This window comes from Delphinapterus leucas, chromosome 5 (assembly GCF_059928025.1).
Source record: "Delphinapterus leucas isolate spDelLeu-1000000601 "Yukka" chromosome 5, BTC_Dleu_Yukka2, whole genome shotgun sequence".
Taxonomy (NCBI): Eukaryota; Metazoa; Chordata; class Mammalia; order Artiodactyla; family Monodontidae; genus Delphinapterus; species Delphinapterus leucas.
This window is the reverse complement of record NC_143133.1, coordinates 101,037,000-101,056,262: the sequence shown is the minus strand read 5'-3', so window position 1 is coordinate 101,056,262 and position 19,263 is coordinate 101,037,000. Positions and strand designations below refer to the sequence as shown.

The 19,263-nt window shown below is 41.3% G+C and overlaps 1 protein-coding gene across 10 annotated transcripts in view; it reads right to left on the bottom strand.

The window, feature by feature from the left end:
• AFF1 (ALF transcription elongation factor 1) overlaps nucleotides 1–15,651 on the bottom strand; it is a 230,812-nt gene extending 215,161 nt beyond the window's left edge. For 5 of the 10 annotated variants that reach the window (XM_089912261.1, XM_022561660.2, XM_089912267.1 and 2 more), the window contains exons 1-2: nucleotides 15,397–15,649; nucleotides 2,898–2,971 (exon numbers count right to left, since the gene is read on the bottom strand). In XM_089912261.1, coding sequence (XP_089768387.1) covers nucleotides 2,898–2,935 — 38 coding nt within the window. In that variant the 5' untranslated portion in view covers nucleotides 2,936–2,971; nucleotides 15,397–15,649. Of the gene's footprint in view, nucleotides 1–2,897; nucleotides 2,972–15,396 lie in introns of all 10 variants that reach the window. The other 5 variants (XM_089912271.1, XM_089912269.1, XM_089912270.1 and 2 more) reach the window with 3 other exon arrangements.
• Between the last annotated feature and the right edge of the window lie 3,612 nt (nucleotides 15,652–19,263).

Below are 19,263 nucleotides of genomic sequence, written 5' to 3'. Positions count from 1 at the left end.
TTGAGCAATTAGAGCTGCCTGCTCAATACACATCTGTTTCCTTTAAAATATATTCTAGTCCTGGACCAGTTCCACATGAATTTGATTTTTTTTTTTTGACTACTAAAAGATTAAACTGCCATGACTAAACATTTAAATAAGTGAGCTATTTGGTATATATTAAAAATAGAGCTCCAGGGGCTTCCCTGGTGGCGCAGTGGTTGAGAATCTGCCTGCCAATGCAGGGGACACGGGTTCGAGCCCTGGTCTGGGAAGATCCCACATGCCGCGGAGCAACTAGGCCCGTGAGCCACAATTACTGAGCCTGCGCATCTGGAGCCTGTGCTCTGCAACAAGAGAGGCCGCGACAGTGAGAGGCCCACGCACCGCGATGAAGAGTGGCCCCCACTAGCCACAGCTAGAGAAAGCTCTCACACAGAAACGAAGACCCAACACAGCCAAAAATAAATAAATAAGTAAACTTATTAAAAAAAAAAAATAGAGCTCCATTTAGGATTTCCCCTAGCTTATCACTTGTACTGGGTGTTAAAATTAAAAAGGACCACATCAGGGAGGTAAGGAGCTGAAAAGGTAAATGTAACAAATAATAAAAACAGCTCTGTAATTGCTATAATGTTACTACAAAGGGCAGTTACCTATCCTAACTTAATAATTAGCAACAATAGAAAACATATATAAATAATAAGACTACAAAATATCTTTTTTAAATTGTCACTGATGATGTTGTTAACTATAATTGATTCTCCTACCAGAAATTACCCTGGATGCAGCGTCAATAACCAGAAATAGTTGAAAAATCATACCTCCAAAAAATCTTAGAATTGAATTTTAAAATTGCTTCACTCCGTAAATTTTCATTAATCTAATATTTAGATACCTTTGTAAAAAGACCCAGTTTTAATGTTTTATCAAATTCAAATCTAATTGATTAATGCAAAGGGACCCCAATCAAATGCCAACAACTTTTCTAGAAAATGACTAATGACTCCAGAGTACACATGGAAATGTAATCAGATGTGAATAGCTATAAAAATTCTAAAAATGAAAAGTAATGACAAAGAATCTGCCTGAATATTAAGACCTACAAAAATACACTGAAATAGTATAGCACCATTGCCAGAAGAGGCAATCAATGGAACAAAAGAGTCTAATAATAGACTCAACAATCGGATGGAATTTGGACACAGCACTCAAATCAGTAAAGATAGATGATTTAATAAATTATGTTGTAACAACTGGCTAGTCTTTTGCTTAAAAAAAAAAAAAAGGCTCCCTAACATCCCCAGACTTTTTTCATTTCTTATTAAAATGGAAATTTACAACACACACTTTACACTAACTTTAATTACAGATGGATCAAAATGCTAAAAAGTCAAAGATCTAAGATGGGTTGCAAGTTAAGAAGGTGAAGCAGCTAACTCAGTGTGTGAATCCAGCTGTGTGGGAATTGTAGTGAACTAGAAAGCATCGTGCTTCCCCAACTTTTTTTTTTTTTTTTTTTTAACATCAAGTCTCTCTGGGGCAAGCTGACAAAGCAGATATCTGCAGGAGGAAATCAGGTGGGAGTTCTGGAGTTCTGGTTGGGGAGAGCAACATCTTGGCACACCTGAAAAGTACTAATGGCACACCACTTAGGAAGTTTTGAATTAGAAAACTCATGACTTCTCAAAAAGAGGGAGTAGCTATTCAATTCCATCTGAATGTTGCTATATTGCAATGCAAACCCAATGTTGTTAAGTTTTTTAAGAGAGGATGGAAGTCTAGATCATTATGTAAAAATCATTGGTAGATATATTTTTTTAGAACACTGTGAGAGGCCAAAGAAAACCCATCTGTTGACCAGATCTGCCCCATAGGCCACCAGCTTACAAGTTCTGATTAAATGCAAAAAATGAAACCTTTCAAGTGCCAGCAGAGAACACATGACATTATTTTCTCAGTCTTGGAGTAGGAAAGACCTTTCTAAGCACAATCAAAACCAGAATCCATAAAGAAGACATTTAACTACATAAAAATTTAAAACTTATGTGTAACCAAACATTATGAATAAGCCTAAAAAAACGGATGATAACAGCTTCCCCTCTGGCTCTAGCAGAATGTGGACTGTTGCAGTCTGGGTCACATGGTTTCCTCTGTGGGGGAGGAGAGTGTACCAAGTTTAACAACAGGACCAACAGGACCACCTGGAGTACAGGAAGAATTTCCTAAATGAACCAGAAAGGAGGAGGAAGTAGGAAAGCATCAGAATGTTCCAGAATTACAGTCACCATCATCTATTACTCAAGAAATATTAATTAATTTGAGTCTACATGTCTCATACCTCCATATATATGTATCTGAGCATCTAATAGTATAAATAAAAACTGATCAGTGATATTAAGAATTCCTTCTGAATAGCAAATGGGTTATTCTTTATAACTGCTTCAGAATATAAATATGCTCCCCTCAACCAACCCTGGACATGTACTATATGCAAGAACTATATATACAGAGTTGGAGGGAGAGATGTGAAAGTCATAAAATGTAACTGACAGAATTCCCTCTTTCAAGGCTCTCATAAGGTGGATTTCATCATGATATCTGTTTCAGTACAAGCTGAATAAGTGTACATTTTCCCAGATCAGTGTAATCTGGACCAGTACCTTGAACAGAGAATTAAGATGCTGATCTAACATCACAACCACATGTTAAAGAAATGAGTTGAGAGTACTAGATTTAAAGAAAACATGTAGCCAGTCTAATAGGTTTGACTTCATGTAGAGAAAACAGAAATTTTCACACATTTTCCTGCACCAGAGAGTCATAAGTCACAAAAATAAAAAGGACCAAACTTATTCTTTGAACAATAGATTATAAAATTAAATATCACATCCTTGCATCATGGATTTCACGGTTACCTGTTGCCACTGCTGTTGACTCTTTCGGTAAATGCCATTGCTGCCAGTCAGTGGAAAGCGACGAGTCTATTCATCTGAAAGAGACACAGCAGCCTGTGAACATTAGCCTGTAAGTAACCTCATAGGTACACCTGACCTGTGAGAAATCTTATTGGACACAGAATTCAACGTTCCCATTCGAATAAGAGAATGGCTCTTCACCAACTCTCAAGTTGCGTGAACAAACCAGCCAGCATATATCAAAGGCCAAATGCACTTTTGGCCAAATGTACTTTTAATTTTAAGGCTGCTACTCAAAGCAATTTCAGCCAGGAAAAAATGTGCACAAGTTTATCATGAGAAGGAAGAAAGGAAATAACATTTCCCCAGTGTCTACTTTGTGCCAAGCATTGTGTTAAGCCCTTTAAAAATGACATTTCATGTAAACATTACAATACATTTGCAAGGTGTAAGTGTACTGTAATGTTTACATGAAATGTAACATTAGTATTGCATACTAATTAGTATTGCATACTAATACACCATATACCAAATACCCCATTTTATATATAAGAAAACTGAAACTCAGTTTTAAGTAAGTTGCCTAAGGTAATAGGTTGTGTCAACAACCTCACTAGAGTCAAAAGGGAAAATGGTGAAAGAGTATGGACAAGAAAGAAAATTAATAGTTGATCTTCACATAAGAATTCAACACTAAATAAAAAAGTGGGCCCAGTTTAAGAGCCAATCTTGAGATTTTACTTCCACTCATAAAAGGTACTTAACCCCCAAAGCAATTCTGGAGCATTCTCTCAAAACAGTACTAGTTTTAAAAAGTTGTTATCCAACCTGGGCAGATGGCCTTGGTACTATCTTGTGTATCTCTAGAAACAACCTCTCTCTCTATGGTTAACACTATCAACAGCTGTTTCCTTTTCCCTTTCTTGTATGTATTTGTAAATTTACTGCTCTTATCCTAACTTGCTTTAAATAGTTTCTATTTTTTCAAACATCCTTAAGGCAGAGGGTATGTTACCAAATTATCTTAGTACCAATTTAACAAACTATTTGATGCAAATGGAAACATGATGTTAAATTTGTAACAATTTTAGCTTGTCTGCTACTTTAAGAGGCTTTTTGCCTAAGGCTGAAGAAACGCTGAATAGAGTCCTTCAGCTCTACTCTGCCTCTTGATAAGGTCTTTTATCTCCCCCTCCATGAAATTAAAATTGCTGACTTGCTGACTACAATGTTTCATATTAGTAGATACCACTTGTCACTCTATCTCCTCCCCCAAAAGAATGTAACACAGATGCTACAAATATTCTAATTAAACTCACACTAGTAGAGCTCAAATTTTCAGGGTCAAACATGCTTTGGAGTAGGCCACTCCTTCAACTGGCTATAGTGGCCCTAGGCAAGTTTCCTAAATTCTCCAACTCAAATCCCAATCACCTCCCTCACTCTCTCACTTTCCCTCTCTCAAACACATGATTTTTAAAATTATTATTAATTTATTTTATTTTTGGCTGCATTGGGTCTTTGTTGATGCTGGCGGGCTTTTCTCTAGTTGTGGCAAGCGGGGACTGCTCTTCATTATGATCCGCAGGCTTCTCATTGCTTGTCAGGGAGCACGGGCTCTAGGGGCTCGGGCTTCAGCAGTTGTGGCGCACAGGCTCTAGAGCGCAGGCTCAGTAGTTGTGGCTCACGGGCTAGTTGCTCCACAGCATGTGGGATCTTCCCGGACCAGGGCTCAAACCCGTGTCCCCTGCATTCGCAGGCGGATTAACCACTGTGCCATGAGGGAAGCCCATCAAACACACGCTTTTTTTTTGTTGGGGGGTGTGCACACTGCGCAGCTTGCAGGATGCTAGTTCCCTGACCAGGGACTGAACCTGTACCCTCAGCAGTGAAAGTGCAGAGTCCTAACCACTGGACCACCGGGGAAGTCCCTCAAACACATACTTCTGTTTCTCCTTCTTCCTCTGTCTTTCTCTACCCTCCTTTCCCTCCCCCTTCCCCCACCTCCCCTCTCTCTCTCTTTCTCTCTCAACATGCAGGGCTGGCCCACAGCAAATTATCAATAAAATAGTAGGCATTTGCTTTGGCATTAATCTTCTTAACACTGTAAAGCCTTCTCAAGAGTCCATGATGGCAGTCCCCAACACAGCCCTCCCAGTGAGGAGGGCCCACCTGCTTGCGGCCCAACAGCACCCATCCCAGGGCGGATTGGTGGAGAAAGGAGGGCAGCAAGGGAGGGGGCAGGGGGGCTGTTGAGGGATGTCGACCTGACAGCGTGGTCCTGAGTTCCCTTGTTTGTTCATTTACTCACTGAGCCAACAAATATTTCCTGGGTATCTACTGTAAGAATAAGAGAGTGAAGGAAATAGGCACTTGCCATGCTGAGTTGACAAACTACAGGAGGTAAGCAAAGATGAAACATAATATATAGATGTTAGACTTTAAAAGGAGAAAAACAAAGTGAACAGTGTAGCGCACCAGAGAGGAAAGGAGGTAAGGTGTTACAATTTTATATAGAGTGGTCAGAGAAGGAAACATTTGAGCAAAGGCTTAAAGGAAGTGAGGAGCAAACCAGGCAGAGCTGTAGTAAAAGATGGTCTAGCACTCTGGGTGATAATGATGTGTCAATGCTCATGTTCCTCAATTGTAACAAATGTACCACCCTAGTAGGAGACAGTTGATTATGGGGGAAGCTAGGGGTGGGGATGGGGACAGGGAAGTCTATGGGAAATCTCTATACCTTCCACTCAATTTTGCTGTGAACTTAACTGCTATAAATAAAGCAAGCAAGCAAGCAAGCCAGCCAGCCTGTTTTTTAAAAAATGGTCCTAGGGGAGCTTCCCTGGTGGCGCAGTGGTTGAGAGTCCACCTGCCGATGCAGGGGACACGGGTTCGTGCCCCGGTCAGGGAAGATCCCACATGCCGCGGAGCGGCTGGGCCCGTGAGCCATGGCCGCTGCGCCTGCGCATCCGGAGCCTGTGCTCCGCAACGGGAGAGGCCACAACAGTGAGAGGCCAGTGTACCACAAAAAAAAAAAAATTAAAAATGGTCCTAGGAACTGACAAGTCCAAGACTGAAGGAGTCAGCTGAATCCCAGGCTCTCACTACTGGTTTCTTGGGTGGGTGAGTGAAGTACAAAGTGCAAGAGACATATTCTCTGAGGCATCTGGCCCCTGGGCACAGCCAGGGACTTGTGTGTACAATTCAAATTCATAACCTTGTATGGTGGCTCAATCCGTTCCACAGAGGCAAGGGTAAGGAGGCTATATCACCAGATTATTGACTCTTACGTCTCACAGGAAAGACCAAATTCAGCCTATGAAAGTCTGCTTAGATGCTGATATATGTATGATTTGCACAGCTGTACAGAGTAGCCACACAACTCAGATATAAGGTTAGTTAGGTTAGAATGGAGGCCTACTGTAGTCAGGAAGTTATAACCCTAAACTACTGCTAAGAAAGGCAATTAGTATATGCTTCAGTTAATGTCTCCTTTGAAAATCTTTCTTAAAAAGTCACATTTGTACAAGAAGGTTTGTGCAATAAAATGTTGTTTATAATAGCAAAAAAAAAAAGTGGTAACAACCTAATACATATAAACACAGAAATGGTAAATAAATTATGGCACATGAGACACAATGAAACATCAAAAAGAATAGGTTTATCCAAACAAGATGCTGAACAAAATGTACAATGTGAGCCAATTTGTTTGAAAAGAAAATGCTTTCCTTTTATATTTATGCATAATACACACCCATAACACACACACACACAAACACACACACAGAACCAAACTGTTAATAGTGGCTTCTCTGGAAAGGGGCACTTTCATCTTTTATTCTATATGCTATGAATCCTTTATTACCTGTGTAAACATTTTTTTTTCCTAAATATAAGGGTTGGGGGGGATGTACTGGCCCATAAATATTGAAATCAGAAGGTCTTCTTGAAGTTTTCATACATTTTTATATTATTCTCACCAGATTATAAAGACAAAGCAGAATAAAAAATGGGGGAGGGGGGCAGTTTAAAATCCTCCCGTTAAAAAAAAGCAGTTAAGATTCCAACTTGGCTCTATATTAAAAACAGAGTAGGGACTTCCCTGGTGGTCCAGTGGTTAAGACTCCACACTCCCAATGCAGGGGACCTGGGTTCAATCCCTGGTCAGGGAACTAGATCCCGCATGTCACAGTGAAGATCCCATGTGCTGCCACTAAAACCCGGCGCAGTCAAATAAATAAATAACATATCATAACATAGTGCTATACAGCAAAAAGAGAATAAGTTCAAGTGAGACAGGTGATCGCTTTGGGCAAATTAAGCCCTACCAGCCTCAGTGCTCCCATCTGTAAAATGGAAAACAGCCTATTTTACAGAGTTACTGAGAAGAGTGGTTTATAGATCTAGCTAAAATGCCCAGCACACTGACACATCATGGGCATTCAATACATAGCAGTTCTTATTTAAGTCAGCAATGTCTATCTTACTTTTTATGTAAGTGAAACAGACTATGCTGCATGTAGGACTGTACCTTGCCAGATCTATTTAAGTGACCCTTCATAGGCCTTCCAGCCTCTTGGCAATGCAAATTTATTCAGAAATAAAAATGTCATGTACATCAAACTACTTTTCTCCCCAAAATAGGTAAAACATTTCAAGTAAAAAAAAAATTTTTTTTAAGTTTTATAGACATTTACGCCATATACATATATAATTACAAGGAAACAAAGAGAGAGGAGGAATACAGAAAAATTATTCAGGATATTTTCAAATATTCTGTTCTAGGTCATTAAGTGCTCCCAAACTTAGCACATTCTGGGGAACCTACTCTCAGCAGTCTTTGTGACATGCTTGTTTAAAGGCCTGCTTTGCAACCTACTAGGTATATAACCTCAAGAAAATCACTGTTCTCCCCCAAGGTCTCAGCCTTCTCATCAGTAATATGGGGCTTCCTGGGGTTGTTGTAGGGTTAAATAAAATGGGTGTAATGTTTTTAGCACAATGCCAAGCTCATGGTGAGCACTCAATAAATGGTTGTAGTAGTTGTTCCGGTTATCTTTCTGCCAACCAAAGCACATGCTAGGGACAATCCATACATTAGAGAAGCTTTTCAACTGGACAAACAGCGCTAAGCAGGTCTCAAAGCCCCATGACCATGACCCAGTTTCCAAAGGAGAATATTAGGAAAATAACTGTCCAGAGACCAGAGGATGTCTGGACTGGTCAGTAGTCCCTGGTCAGATCTCCTTCCCCTTTTCCACACATACCCTCCAGGAATAACAGTCTCTTGGTAATTGGCAACATGTCATGGGTGAGTCATGGGTCATATACTGTTTTCATCTGAATTCTCCAGAACTCTACCCCAAGTACCCCACAATCTCCCAGGGCCCCAAACTGACCTGAGCACCTACAATTCCTTTAGCTCTCCAGTGCCACATGAAGCCCACATGCCTAGAAATTCATAATGGAACATGATTTCCCCAACTATCTCTTCTCCACTTCAAATCCTTGTTCTAGGGGGCTCTGGTGCTGCCCCCAGACTCAAGTACACATCCCACACCTTGTCAGCTCCCTCCCATCATTCAGGTCTCAGCTCAAATGATAAATTCTCAAAGAGGTCTCCCCTGAATACAGTAGCTAATGTAGCGCTGCTGTGCCCTCCTGCCAACCCATGCTCTATTCCATTATACTCTATACGGATTCAGAATGTGCCTAGCTGCAAGTAACAAGTGCTTAATTAATAGAGGTTTCTACTTCTCCTATAGCAAGTCTAAAGGAGGGTGGCTACTGGTATAATTTTAGCTGTTCAGTGAGGCCATCAGGAATTCTGGCTCGCCATATTTAGCACGCTGTCTTTATGTTTGTTATTTCATGGTACAAAAAGGTTGCTGCCATAACCAGACGGCTTTTCAACATGCAAGGCAGGTAAAAGATGAGAGGAGGAAGGTGTGGCTATGTCAGCCACATCTCTCCCCTTTTGTCAGGAGAGGAATCCTTCCCCAAACCTATCTAAAAACCAGAACTAGGTCACGTGGCCTCCTCCAGCTGCAGGTAAATCAGGATACAAATTGTTGTCACTGGCTGAGAACAAACATGATCTACTGCCTAAGGCTGGGCACAATGTAATCCCACACACAATCAAGGTTCTCTTAGCAACAAAAAAATGGGAATGAGCACTGGGGAAGAAAAGAACAGTGTTGGCCACACTTATCTTTTCATAGTACTTACCACTATCTGAAATTAACTTATGCTAAGTAAATAAATATGTTAATGTTTATATCTCCTCCACAGAATGCAAGCTCTATGCCCAGCTTTACATATATATACTCAGAGCCTATATTTTAAAATAACTGACTGTCAACTTTCTCACAGTAGGCAGGTATTATAGATACTGGAATATAGTAAGGGTAGTCTAGGTTATGCTATAGTGGCAAATTAACCCCCAAATTTCAGTGGCTTGATAGCACAAAAACTTATTTCCTGATTATTCTTTATGTCCATTGCATATTGTGGGGGGGAAGGGGAGGGGTGTAAGAAGGAGGCAGGGAGTTTTCTCCACACTGAGAAACCTAAACTGGAAAAAAGCCAAGTTGGAAGCTCCACTATCTCAAAATGTGGCTGCAGGGTTTACTATAGTAAAAAAATAGAGGTGGAGGGTCTCATAAGAGCCACTTAAATGCTTCAGTCCAGGAATATATGTTACTCCCATAGACAGCCCACTGGACAGAATTAGTCACATGATTCTGTATAACTTAAGGAGGCGGAGACACATGGGAGAGCACATGAATGTTGGTAGTAAATATTTAAGCCTAATTCTCCATGGAATGGTAAGATTATCATACAATGCATCATCGCCATTTTAGAACTTAGACCCATTAAAGAAGTTTCTTGGAATGAACTCAAAGTTAGGGATACTCAGTAAAGCAATTATTTCATCTTATAAGGCAATACTTACCATTAAAAAAAAATGTTTTTCCTTCAGGAGTAATAATAGGAAATATTTATGTAGCACTTATTATGTTCTGCTTCAAGCACTTGCCAAGTCTTATTACCTTTAATCTACCCAACTACCCAGTAAGGTAGATACTACAGTATTGTTAACTCCATTGTATAAGGGAATGGAAAAGTATTGGGAGCCAACTCTCCATGGGTCATTTCTGCATATTGTACAAGCAGAGGCACCAACTGCTTTTGTTCCATACAATCTTTAAAGATGCTTGTATAGAGAACAGCTTTGAAAAATATAATGTCTCCTTCTAGAGCAAAGGGTGGCAGGTTTACTATCCAGTATAATCAAGATAATGTCTCCCTCTGGAACAAAGGGCAGTCATGCTTACTGTCCATTATAAAAGATTAGGATTCCCTAAGATCAGGATTTCTCTCCTTAATATAATCCACTGTGTTTGCAGGTAATGTCTGACTCTCTCCACATCTCCCTTCTTTGGAAACTGGGGCTTAGGGAACCAGTATAAGAAAATGGTGATACTCTGGCCACAGCTATTATTATGAATAATAAACCCATTCCCAAGAGTCCATGAAACTGTGGCAGGTTAGCTTGCTACCTTGAAAGCAGGGTAAAATCTCAGAGCCTTAACAGTTCTTGACAAGAAGTTAAGTAATTTGCCTAAGGTCTGACAGCTAGTAGGTGGCATATCCAAGATTCAAGCCCAAGCTGTCTGGCTTAGAAACCATGCTTTTAAATTCTCTGCTATACTGCAGTAGTCCTCAAAGTGTAATTCCAGAGCTAGAAGCATCAATATCACCTGTAAATATGTTACAAGTGTAAATTCTTGGGCATTACCCCAGACCTACTGAATCAGAAACTTGGGGATTGGGGGAGGAAAAGACACATCTGTGTCTTAAAAGCCTTCCAGGAGATTCTGATGCTTACTATAAGTTTGAAAAACACTGCCATATGCATATATTCTGCATATATTCACTGTATCTATAAGATAGAACAAAATGGTATGAGTATATCCTGATTTACATAGGGATGTGAACTGACCTTTCATAACTTGAATAATAGATTTGAAGCACTAAGGGAGATGGCTCCTAAGCCCTTGCATTTAATTTTTAGGAAGGTAGGGATCTTTATTTGGTGCAAATAAATACCACATGTCTGTTTAATACGTCTGCATATTCTCCTTTGGAGTCACAAATATATGTCCATAATGCTAAATGAAAATACCTGTTTTATTCCCATAATGATTAGAAAGAATTACTTAGCCAAGGAGAAACACTATTTATATTTGAGAGTCAAGCTGTAATTCCTGAAAAACAGGAAACCACATATCAACACAGCTAACACAGTGTACCACAGTAGAAAGGGCAGCAGGCTTTGAGTCACAGAGTCAAGTCACTTAACTTCTTCAACTCAAATTTCCTGATTTTAAAATGGAGAATGAACTCCAACTTCAGAGTTGCAATTAGGCCTAAATGATATGTCATGTGAAAGCCGTTGGTAAACAGCTTTTGTGCTACGTGGATGTAAACTCCACCTGCATGGGCTCTTTCTCTGTCTTGATCTCGTGTTATCAGTTTCTCCAAAGCTTAGAGTACTGTCTGGCACTAGAAGATGCTCGATACTTATGAGGTATTGGGAATGAACATGAGGTATTACATTAATGATGTAATTGATTCCTCTGGGCTCCACTTGTCACAATAATCTCAGTCTTTTAATAGGAAAAAGTCACTTGAACAAGAAATCCTTAGTCATGTTTTAAATGGGGCAGATAATTTAAGAAAATCAGCTGATTTTCGTCCCCTGGAGAACACTACTGAAGGAGTTCTGTCCTAAGGCATAAGACAGAAACTCCTATTAGCAACCCTCACGGCCTTAGGAGCCTCATGGTTTCACATCTACGACAATCTCTTGTGCTCTTGTAAACAGTCAGGAATAAAGGATGTGCACCTACAAAGAACTAAATATTCCACGTTTACTTCTTCACTGTGGTAGAATTTTAATAAATAGATTACAGGGTTTATGTAATCTCTTTTAATGAAATCTAATATTAAATCAGCAAATATTAAATAAGCTACTATTGTGTATAAAAAGAGACTGCTACAAAACCATTGTCAAATATCATTTGAGAACAGAAATCATTGTTGAATTTATAATTTAATGAAAAAATATAATTTATTTACAAAACTTTATGTATGGTAAATGCAGTTCCTTAATTTGTACTCTCTCCAACATACCTTCTCAATCTCCTGAAAAATTAGTTAACGGTCTAGTCCTAAAATAGGGGAACTTTGGGCTTTTAGCTTCAACAGACAAATCTAAGATAGCAAATGAATTCAAGTTGAAGGACAGCTTTCAGTGTAGAGCTGCAATAGTAAGGAGAATATCCCAGCTATGTTGCTATACCTTAAGGGACATCTGTAGAGTGTATTGTCCCCTGTGTATGTCTTATAATAATTCAGATATTTATATATAAATTAGCTCTACCTTTTAACAAGTAGCACAGTCTATCTCAAGATTTGGAATTTTAACAGTCAACTAACTTCATAAAGGATTATGCAAATTTGTTTGATGAAAGAGCACAAATTACAGAGTTGAACGTGAAACTCCTTTCGTTTGCTTCTTTAAAAATATGGGGCTTCCCTGGTGGTGCAGTGGTTAAGAATCCACCTGCCAATGCAGGGGACAAAGGTTCGATCCCTGGTCCAGGAAGATCCCACATGCTGCAGAGCAACTAAGCCCGTGCACCACTACTACTGAGCCTGCACTCTAGAGCCCACAAGCCACAACTACTGAGACTACTGAAGTCTGTGCGCCTAGAGCCCGTGCTCTGCAACAAGAGAAACCACCGCAATGAGAAGCCCGTGCACCCCAATAAAGAGTAGCCCCTGTTCGCCACAACTAGAGAAAGCCCGCATGCAGCAATGAAGACCCAATGCAGCCAAATATAAATAAATAAATATTTTTTTAAATATGGAAAACAAGTTTGCCTTCCCTAAGCTTTTTTTTTTACCCATCTTTTCAACTCCCAAGGCAATATAACTTCAACTAAACAATCACATGGCTACAGTGATTTATAGAGGTACCTAATAAAGATGCAACTCATATATTTACATATATATACCTTAATCGAACAATACTCTTCCAATGTAATCCAAAACCAAATTAAGCAAGTATCTCAGTCAATAAAAAAGTTACTTTTAGCTCCACCAAGTCCTTTCAAAATTCAGTGAAACCAAAAGGAAACAGAAGAGAAAGCCAGTTTTGACATAGTCTAACTACTTACTGTCTCATAACCCCACAATGAAACAGTGACTTCTGGTAGCAAAAAATGCATGCATATTCTGCATCTTGTAGGAGCAAGCAATGTTGAAAATCACCTGGGCTTTACACTTGCCATAAATTCTCAGCCTCTTGATGATTTTTGTATTCTAAATTAATACACTTGAGTCTTAACACATTTTGAGTCTTCAAAATCGTATCTTTATTAAATTGAAGAGTTAAGCAAATGCCAAAGACACTACAGAAATTCAATTGCTACAGTGAATGAATAAGACGTATTAACTCTGATATAACAGTTCATTTTCTTCCTGCAAGTGGGAAGCAAAGAGTCCACAGTAACACACCTTTAAGTTCCACATCCCTAGCCTCATCATCACTGTCAGTTCTATTTAGAAAAAGAAAAGAAGGGGGGGTGGGGGGAGGAAGTCCCCAATATCTAAATTCATTTTTTTTCAAAGCCTTGTATCCCACTCTTCAATACCTCTTTGTCTTAAAGTGACCAAATTTGTCCCAAATCATTTCCCTGGTTCCCTTTCCTAAATTAGCTGAATTCAAATTAGTTTTTTATCTATTCTACTTTCTCTCCTAGTCTCCTTTCATTCTCGTGGGTCGTTATCCTTTAGTTCTCTCCATTCCTCTTCTACATATTTATCTTCAAATAAAATACTTTCAGACACTGGCAAGAGACACCACCTTTAAATGAAAACAGGCAAACCATCCAGAATTTTCAACTCTCCTGTGAATTTATTTCCAGAATATCCACTCAAGGAACCCTCGCCACTAAAGATGAAAGGCAAGCTAAGGAAATACATTAGACAGAGGAAGTAAACATCGAAACAGGGCATGCCTAGGTATTCTTAAGCCTCTAAGCAGAACTAGACTCCCGAGTCCAAAGGTCTTTCTTTTTCGTGACTTCTATGCCCTCGCGGAGTCTGACAACACGTTGGTCCGGGAGGGGTGTCCCACCACCGCCCGTTCCTTCTACCACCTCTGCATGACCTTGCTCTGAAATAATCTTGCACAAGCAAAATCCCCCAAATTCTCAGGCTGGTCCCTTGCCTGAGGTTTCTGTGCCTCAATTACTGAGCTCTTCTCACCTTCCAACCGTCTCAGGGAACACTGGGTCTTCGCCTTAATGTACAGTTTCGCCTTTAAAGTTTTATATCTGTCTGGTTTCTTGATGGTATGTCATCCCTCATCCCCCATCCCCATCCCCGCCTCCAACAGGCACCAAGAGGGTTAAGATTACCCCATCCCACCCTTAAAAAAACAAAACTTCCTCTGTAAGGCCTTCCCCACCCCCACTTCAGCTCCCAACAGAGATGAGCTCCCGAAAGATTCGGACACACCTCCACCTCCAAAGCCAAGGGTCTTCCTGGGACAATTTGCACAACAATACGGGGTCTGTGTGTGTAAACTCCTATAAGACTAACCTAGGAGGAAAATATCAAGACCCTTGAAGGTCCCTCGCAGCTTCATTAACGATACTCCCAACACATTATAGGAAAGTATGATTCCTATAACCCTCCAATTCCTCTCCTTCCTAATTCTCCGACCCCGGCGCTCGCACAGTCGGAGGGCTAGCGTGCGCCAGTCGGAGGATCAAAAACCAAGAAAAAATTACCGTCAAGGGAAATTAACCAGTTCCATGTTCTGCAGACGCCGTCTCCCTGTGTGCCAGGAGCAAGCCTCAGAAGGTGCCTCCAACTTTTCTCCTCCCTCTCTAGAGTGCGGACCACCGACGCACGCTTCCACCTCAATCACAATTTGATGAGATTGGAACCACCAATCTGTCTCTACTAGACGTAGGGGGGAGGGGTGACTATGACGGGAGGGATGGGAACTCGTAATAGAGGAGAGAAAAGCCCCGCTTTTACCCCCCCTGAGAAACTTCTGGGACTCTTCTATTACGCAACCTCAGGACCAGGTTCCAAAATCCGAACATCTATCGGCAAGACGCGGGGCTCACGGGCCAACGTTTGATTTTGGGGAGGAGGATGGGTCCCTTCCTGTGTTCCCCTCCCCAGTTTTTCTAGACGCTACCTGCCGGGATTTGTAAGGACGGTGCGAGCTCTGCGTCTCCTTCGCCCGTTCTACCCTAAGGTTCCCACTGGAAAAGCGGGAACACCAGCGACTTGAGCCAGCGTGCTGGGAAGCCGGCAGCGAGGCGGCAGAGCCTGGGCTTCCCAGAAGTCAGCGACCGCGGCGTTCTGGCCAGGATGACCCCCAGCCCGAGGGGCGCAGGGTTCCGCTTACCTTCCAGACCTTTAGTCCTCCAGTCTCGGGTCGTGCGCCCTCGCCGCCTCCGCCCGCCCCTGACCTGTTGCCGTGGGGAAGGCGCGCAGGTGTGGGGAGCACAGGGCGCTCAGCGTCGGCTAGCGCTGGACCCGGCTCCCAGCCGCGGAGGCGAGAACGCAGCTGTGCCAGCGACGCGCGCAGGCGGCGGCCGAGTGCGCAGAAGCTGCGCGCTCGCCCGCTCGCTCGCTCGCTGGCTGGCAACCTCTGTGCGCCGGCGGCCCAGGAACGCCCAGGAAGCGAAGCCACGCCCCCCAGGAGGTCACGCCCCACCCCGCGCTCCCCGGCCCCGCCCGCCCCACGCCCTCTAGCTGGCGCCACCCAGATGGAGAGGAACTGCTCGGCCCTCCCCCCGGGACCAGTGGGAGGATCTAGGGCCAGCAGCCTCTCAGGATGGAATAATGCAGTGACCGCACCGGCAGCATGGGTGACCCTCCCCCCGGCTGGTGTGGGACACAAGTACCCTTTCGCTTTACAGCTGGATTAAGCTTAGGGTCAAGTTCTGACTAAAGTGTCAAGGAGTCTTTTTGCAGTCTCTTACACAATTGAAACATTCTGTATCCTTTAAAGGAGATAATAACTAACATCTGGAGAGCGTTTTACGGTTTATAAAGGGCTTTTCACACACAGGCCCGTCTCATCTTCGTAACAGCCTTATAAAACAGACACATTATTGCTGCCGTTTCCCAAATAATGAAACCGAAGAGCTGAAAATAAGTATTGTGCCCAATGTCACAAGCTCAAAAGTGGCACGAGAAACCAGGTCTCCAGAATCCAGCCTCCCGGTTCTTGCCCTTCAGCAGCCCAACCCCAGAAAATTCTTCTGGGTATTGGGGCTTTGTCAAATAGATCCAAAAGCTTATGTCTAGTTGCTACCCGATCCCTTCTTTGAACATACCAAGGAAAGCATCACGCTGAGTTCTTTGCATCATCTCACCTTCCTCCCTGAAAGAGATGCAGGAAGATTGTATCAAATGGACCAGACAGGCTTCTTTCCAATATCTTAATGGTTTAAATGACTGAAATTATTTGGATGAAGAAAATCATCTTATTCATATGCAATATAATGTAAATGTAAATTAATATAATGTATGAAAATATCTCCCTTCCGTGCCCTCTCTGTTCTCCCCTCCTTTGTTGTTGTTGTTGCTTTGTCCCTCGTGTCCCTCACTGTCAACATGAACAGTATTTGAAAACCTAAGTGATAGATACTTGCATTTCCAAATTAAACTCTGGGCTGCTTGACTTAATTTCCCATGGACTGCCTTCCAAAATATAACTCTTCTCCCTACTCCCTATGCTCCCATGATGATATTGATTTGATTTACCTTAACAGCGAAAATAATTAAGTTACCCCTGATGAGATCTAGTGTGCCTCTAGATGAAAGCTTTGGAGGTCTTCCCTGGGCAGGGTGGGACAGCAGTCACTCCTGACAGATGCGAGTTTGTACACTTCTTAAATGTTTCTAACAGAGATTGATATCTATTTTAATCATAACAAATATTTTAACCTTTTTGTTATGGAATTAATATATTTCACTGTAAAATATATTTAAGCCTGGTCATAATTTATAATCTGAAGGTTTTTACCAATCTAAAACTTTTTCCTTTGTTGTGTTCCTAATCCCATAACACCTCCTAATACCTTCAAACTGTAGTCAATTTAGTAAATGATGTTGACAGTGCAAGTTTGATAATATTATTTTACTGCTTTTGGAGCTGAAGGATGTAATTTTGCAAAAATTTTTTGTTGAAGATGATGTAGCTTTGGTTCAGGGAATAGTTCATTTCATTTATAGGAATATTTTTAAGGCAATGTGCTAGGTGATGGGCCATATCAGTGACAAAGACAGTGCACCTGTTTTCATGAGATTCCAGTGCCTTGCAGATACAAGCAAGTAAATAAACAATTCCAATGCATGCTTCTATTGATTAATTTCTGGAAATGGAAATAGGTTATTTTAAAACACTTAAATAAAAACTAATTTTCTCATAATAAATAAAGAAAAAGCAGTTAGTCATTCTAGTGAGTTTTTTTTTAAAGTTGCTTTTCTGCCTTTTCTCCAGGTCACATTGTATAACCAGTTAATAAGCAGGCTATTTTAAATAGTGATTATACCATATCCAAATTTTAAAAAAATTTATGACATAAAAGAAAGTAATTATGCAAGAGAGATGCAGATACTTCACTTTATTAGCTACACTTTCCTCTATCTTCTTCATTATAGGAATTCTTTAGTTACATTTTTTAGCTCACTCAATGAAATTCTAGCACTTTCTTCATCTTGACAACCTAGTCACTTTTATTTCTGATTATGTTTCTGCTAAGGTGAAGCATTTCTCTGACATCAGTGATCTTTTTTACAACAGAACTGAAAAAAATTTTTTCCCTTTTTAATACAATTATGGTACTTTATCAGCTACCTCTTCATGTAAGGACTCCTGAGATGTTACCTGACAGTTTTTAGTCATGATTCTACTTAAATTTTGAAGACAAACAAGTGAACCCCCAGGAACTCACAGAAGCTCATAGGTGGTATTCTCAGAGCTCCTGAACTGTTCAAGGGGGCAGGAACACATGTTAAGGTTGAGACTGGGGGGAAGTGTGTCTACATCCCAACCCCAAGGCTGCTTGCTTGGGCAGACTGGAGTATTCTTAAACTCTGCAGTCAGCAAGACGTGAGTATTTTAAACCAGCAGTTTAAATTATGTCACTCCAAAATTACTGCATGTATATATCAAAGGGAATGAATTTCTTCAAAGTGTAAAAAAATCCTAACCGAACTGGCAAATAAATCCTAACCAAGTCCTAACCTGAGCATACACCTGTTGTTGATAACAACAACAACAACAACCAACCAACCAGCCCAGAGCTGGGGAGAAGGTGGTATAGATGAGGAGTGGTGACAGTGAGGAGGAAGGAGGAAGGGTTGGCCTAAGCCAGGTAAAGGGCAGTAGAGATACAGCCAGTTTCCCAAAAAGAACACAAAGAGGAGGGGGAGTAGGACCTCCGGGCAAAGATTTTGAGGGGCAGTGATGAGAAATATAGGAAAGGTCAATGGCAAACTGATGGTGAAAGCCCCTACATGCCAACCTAGGGAGTCTTCTTTTCATCCTAAGCACAGTGGGTAGGAGATTGATTTGATCAGGTTGCATTCTAGAAGGACTACTGTGGTTGCCATACGAAAATGAAAATGAATAGGAGACTAAGGCTGTAGTCATAATCCCCGAGGCCATGGAAGAAAGTGTACTGAGAGCTGGGCATAGATTGTAGGCAGATATAGAAACTCCCAGCTTTACATCTCTACCTGGGAGGCAGGTATGCAGATGTAAACCTGCTGTCTTTTGCTTCAAGAAGAACTAAGTGTACAATTATTGTAATTAAAATAACTGTATTTTATCTTGAACACGTTGTATAAAACATGGTTCCTAGTGACCAGACCTCACTTTTTTTTTCTTACCTCATTTTTTCTAACAAGTACATATGAGTTTTATATTTGTGTGTGTGTGTTTTTAATAAATTTATTTATTTATTTTTGGCTGCCTTGGGTCTACACTTCTGCTCGCAGGCTTTCTTTAGTTGTAGTGAGTGGTGGCTACTCTTCGTTGTGGTGCGCCGGCTTCTCATCGCGGTGGCTTCTCGTTGCAGAGCACAGGCTCTAGGTGCGCAGGCTTCAGTAGTTGTGGCTCGCGGGCTCTAGAGCGCAGGCTCAGTAGTTGTGGTGGACGGGCTTAGTTGCTCCACTGCACATGGGATCTTCCCGGACCAGGGTTCAAACCCGTGTCCCCTGCATTGGCAGGCGGATTCTTAACCACTGCGCTGGGCCA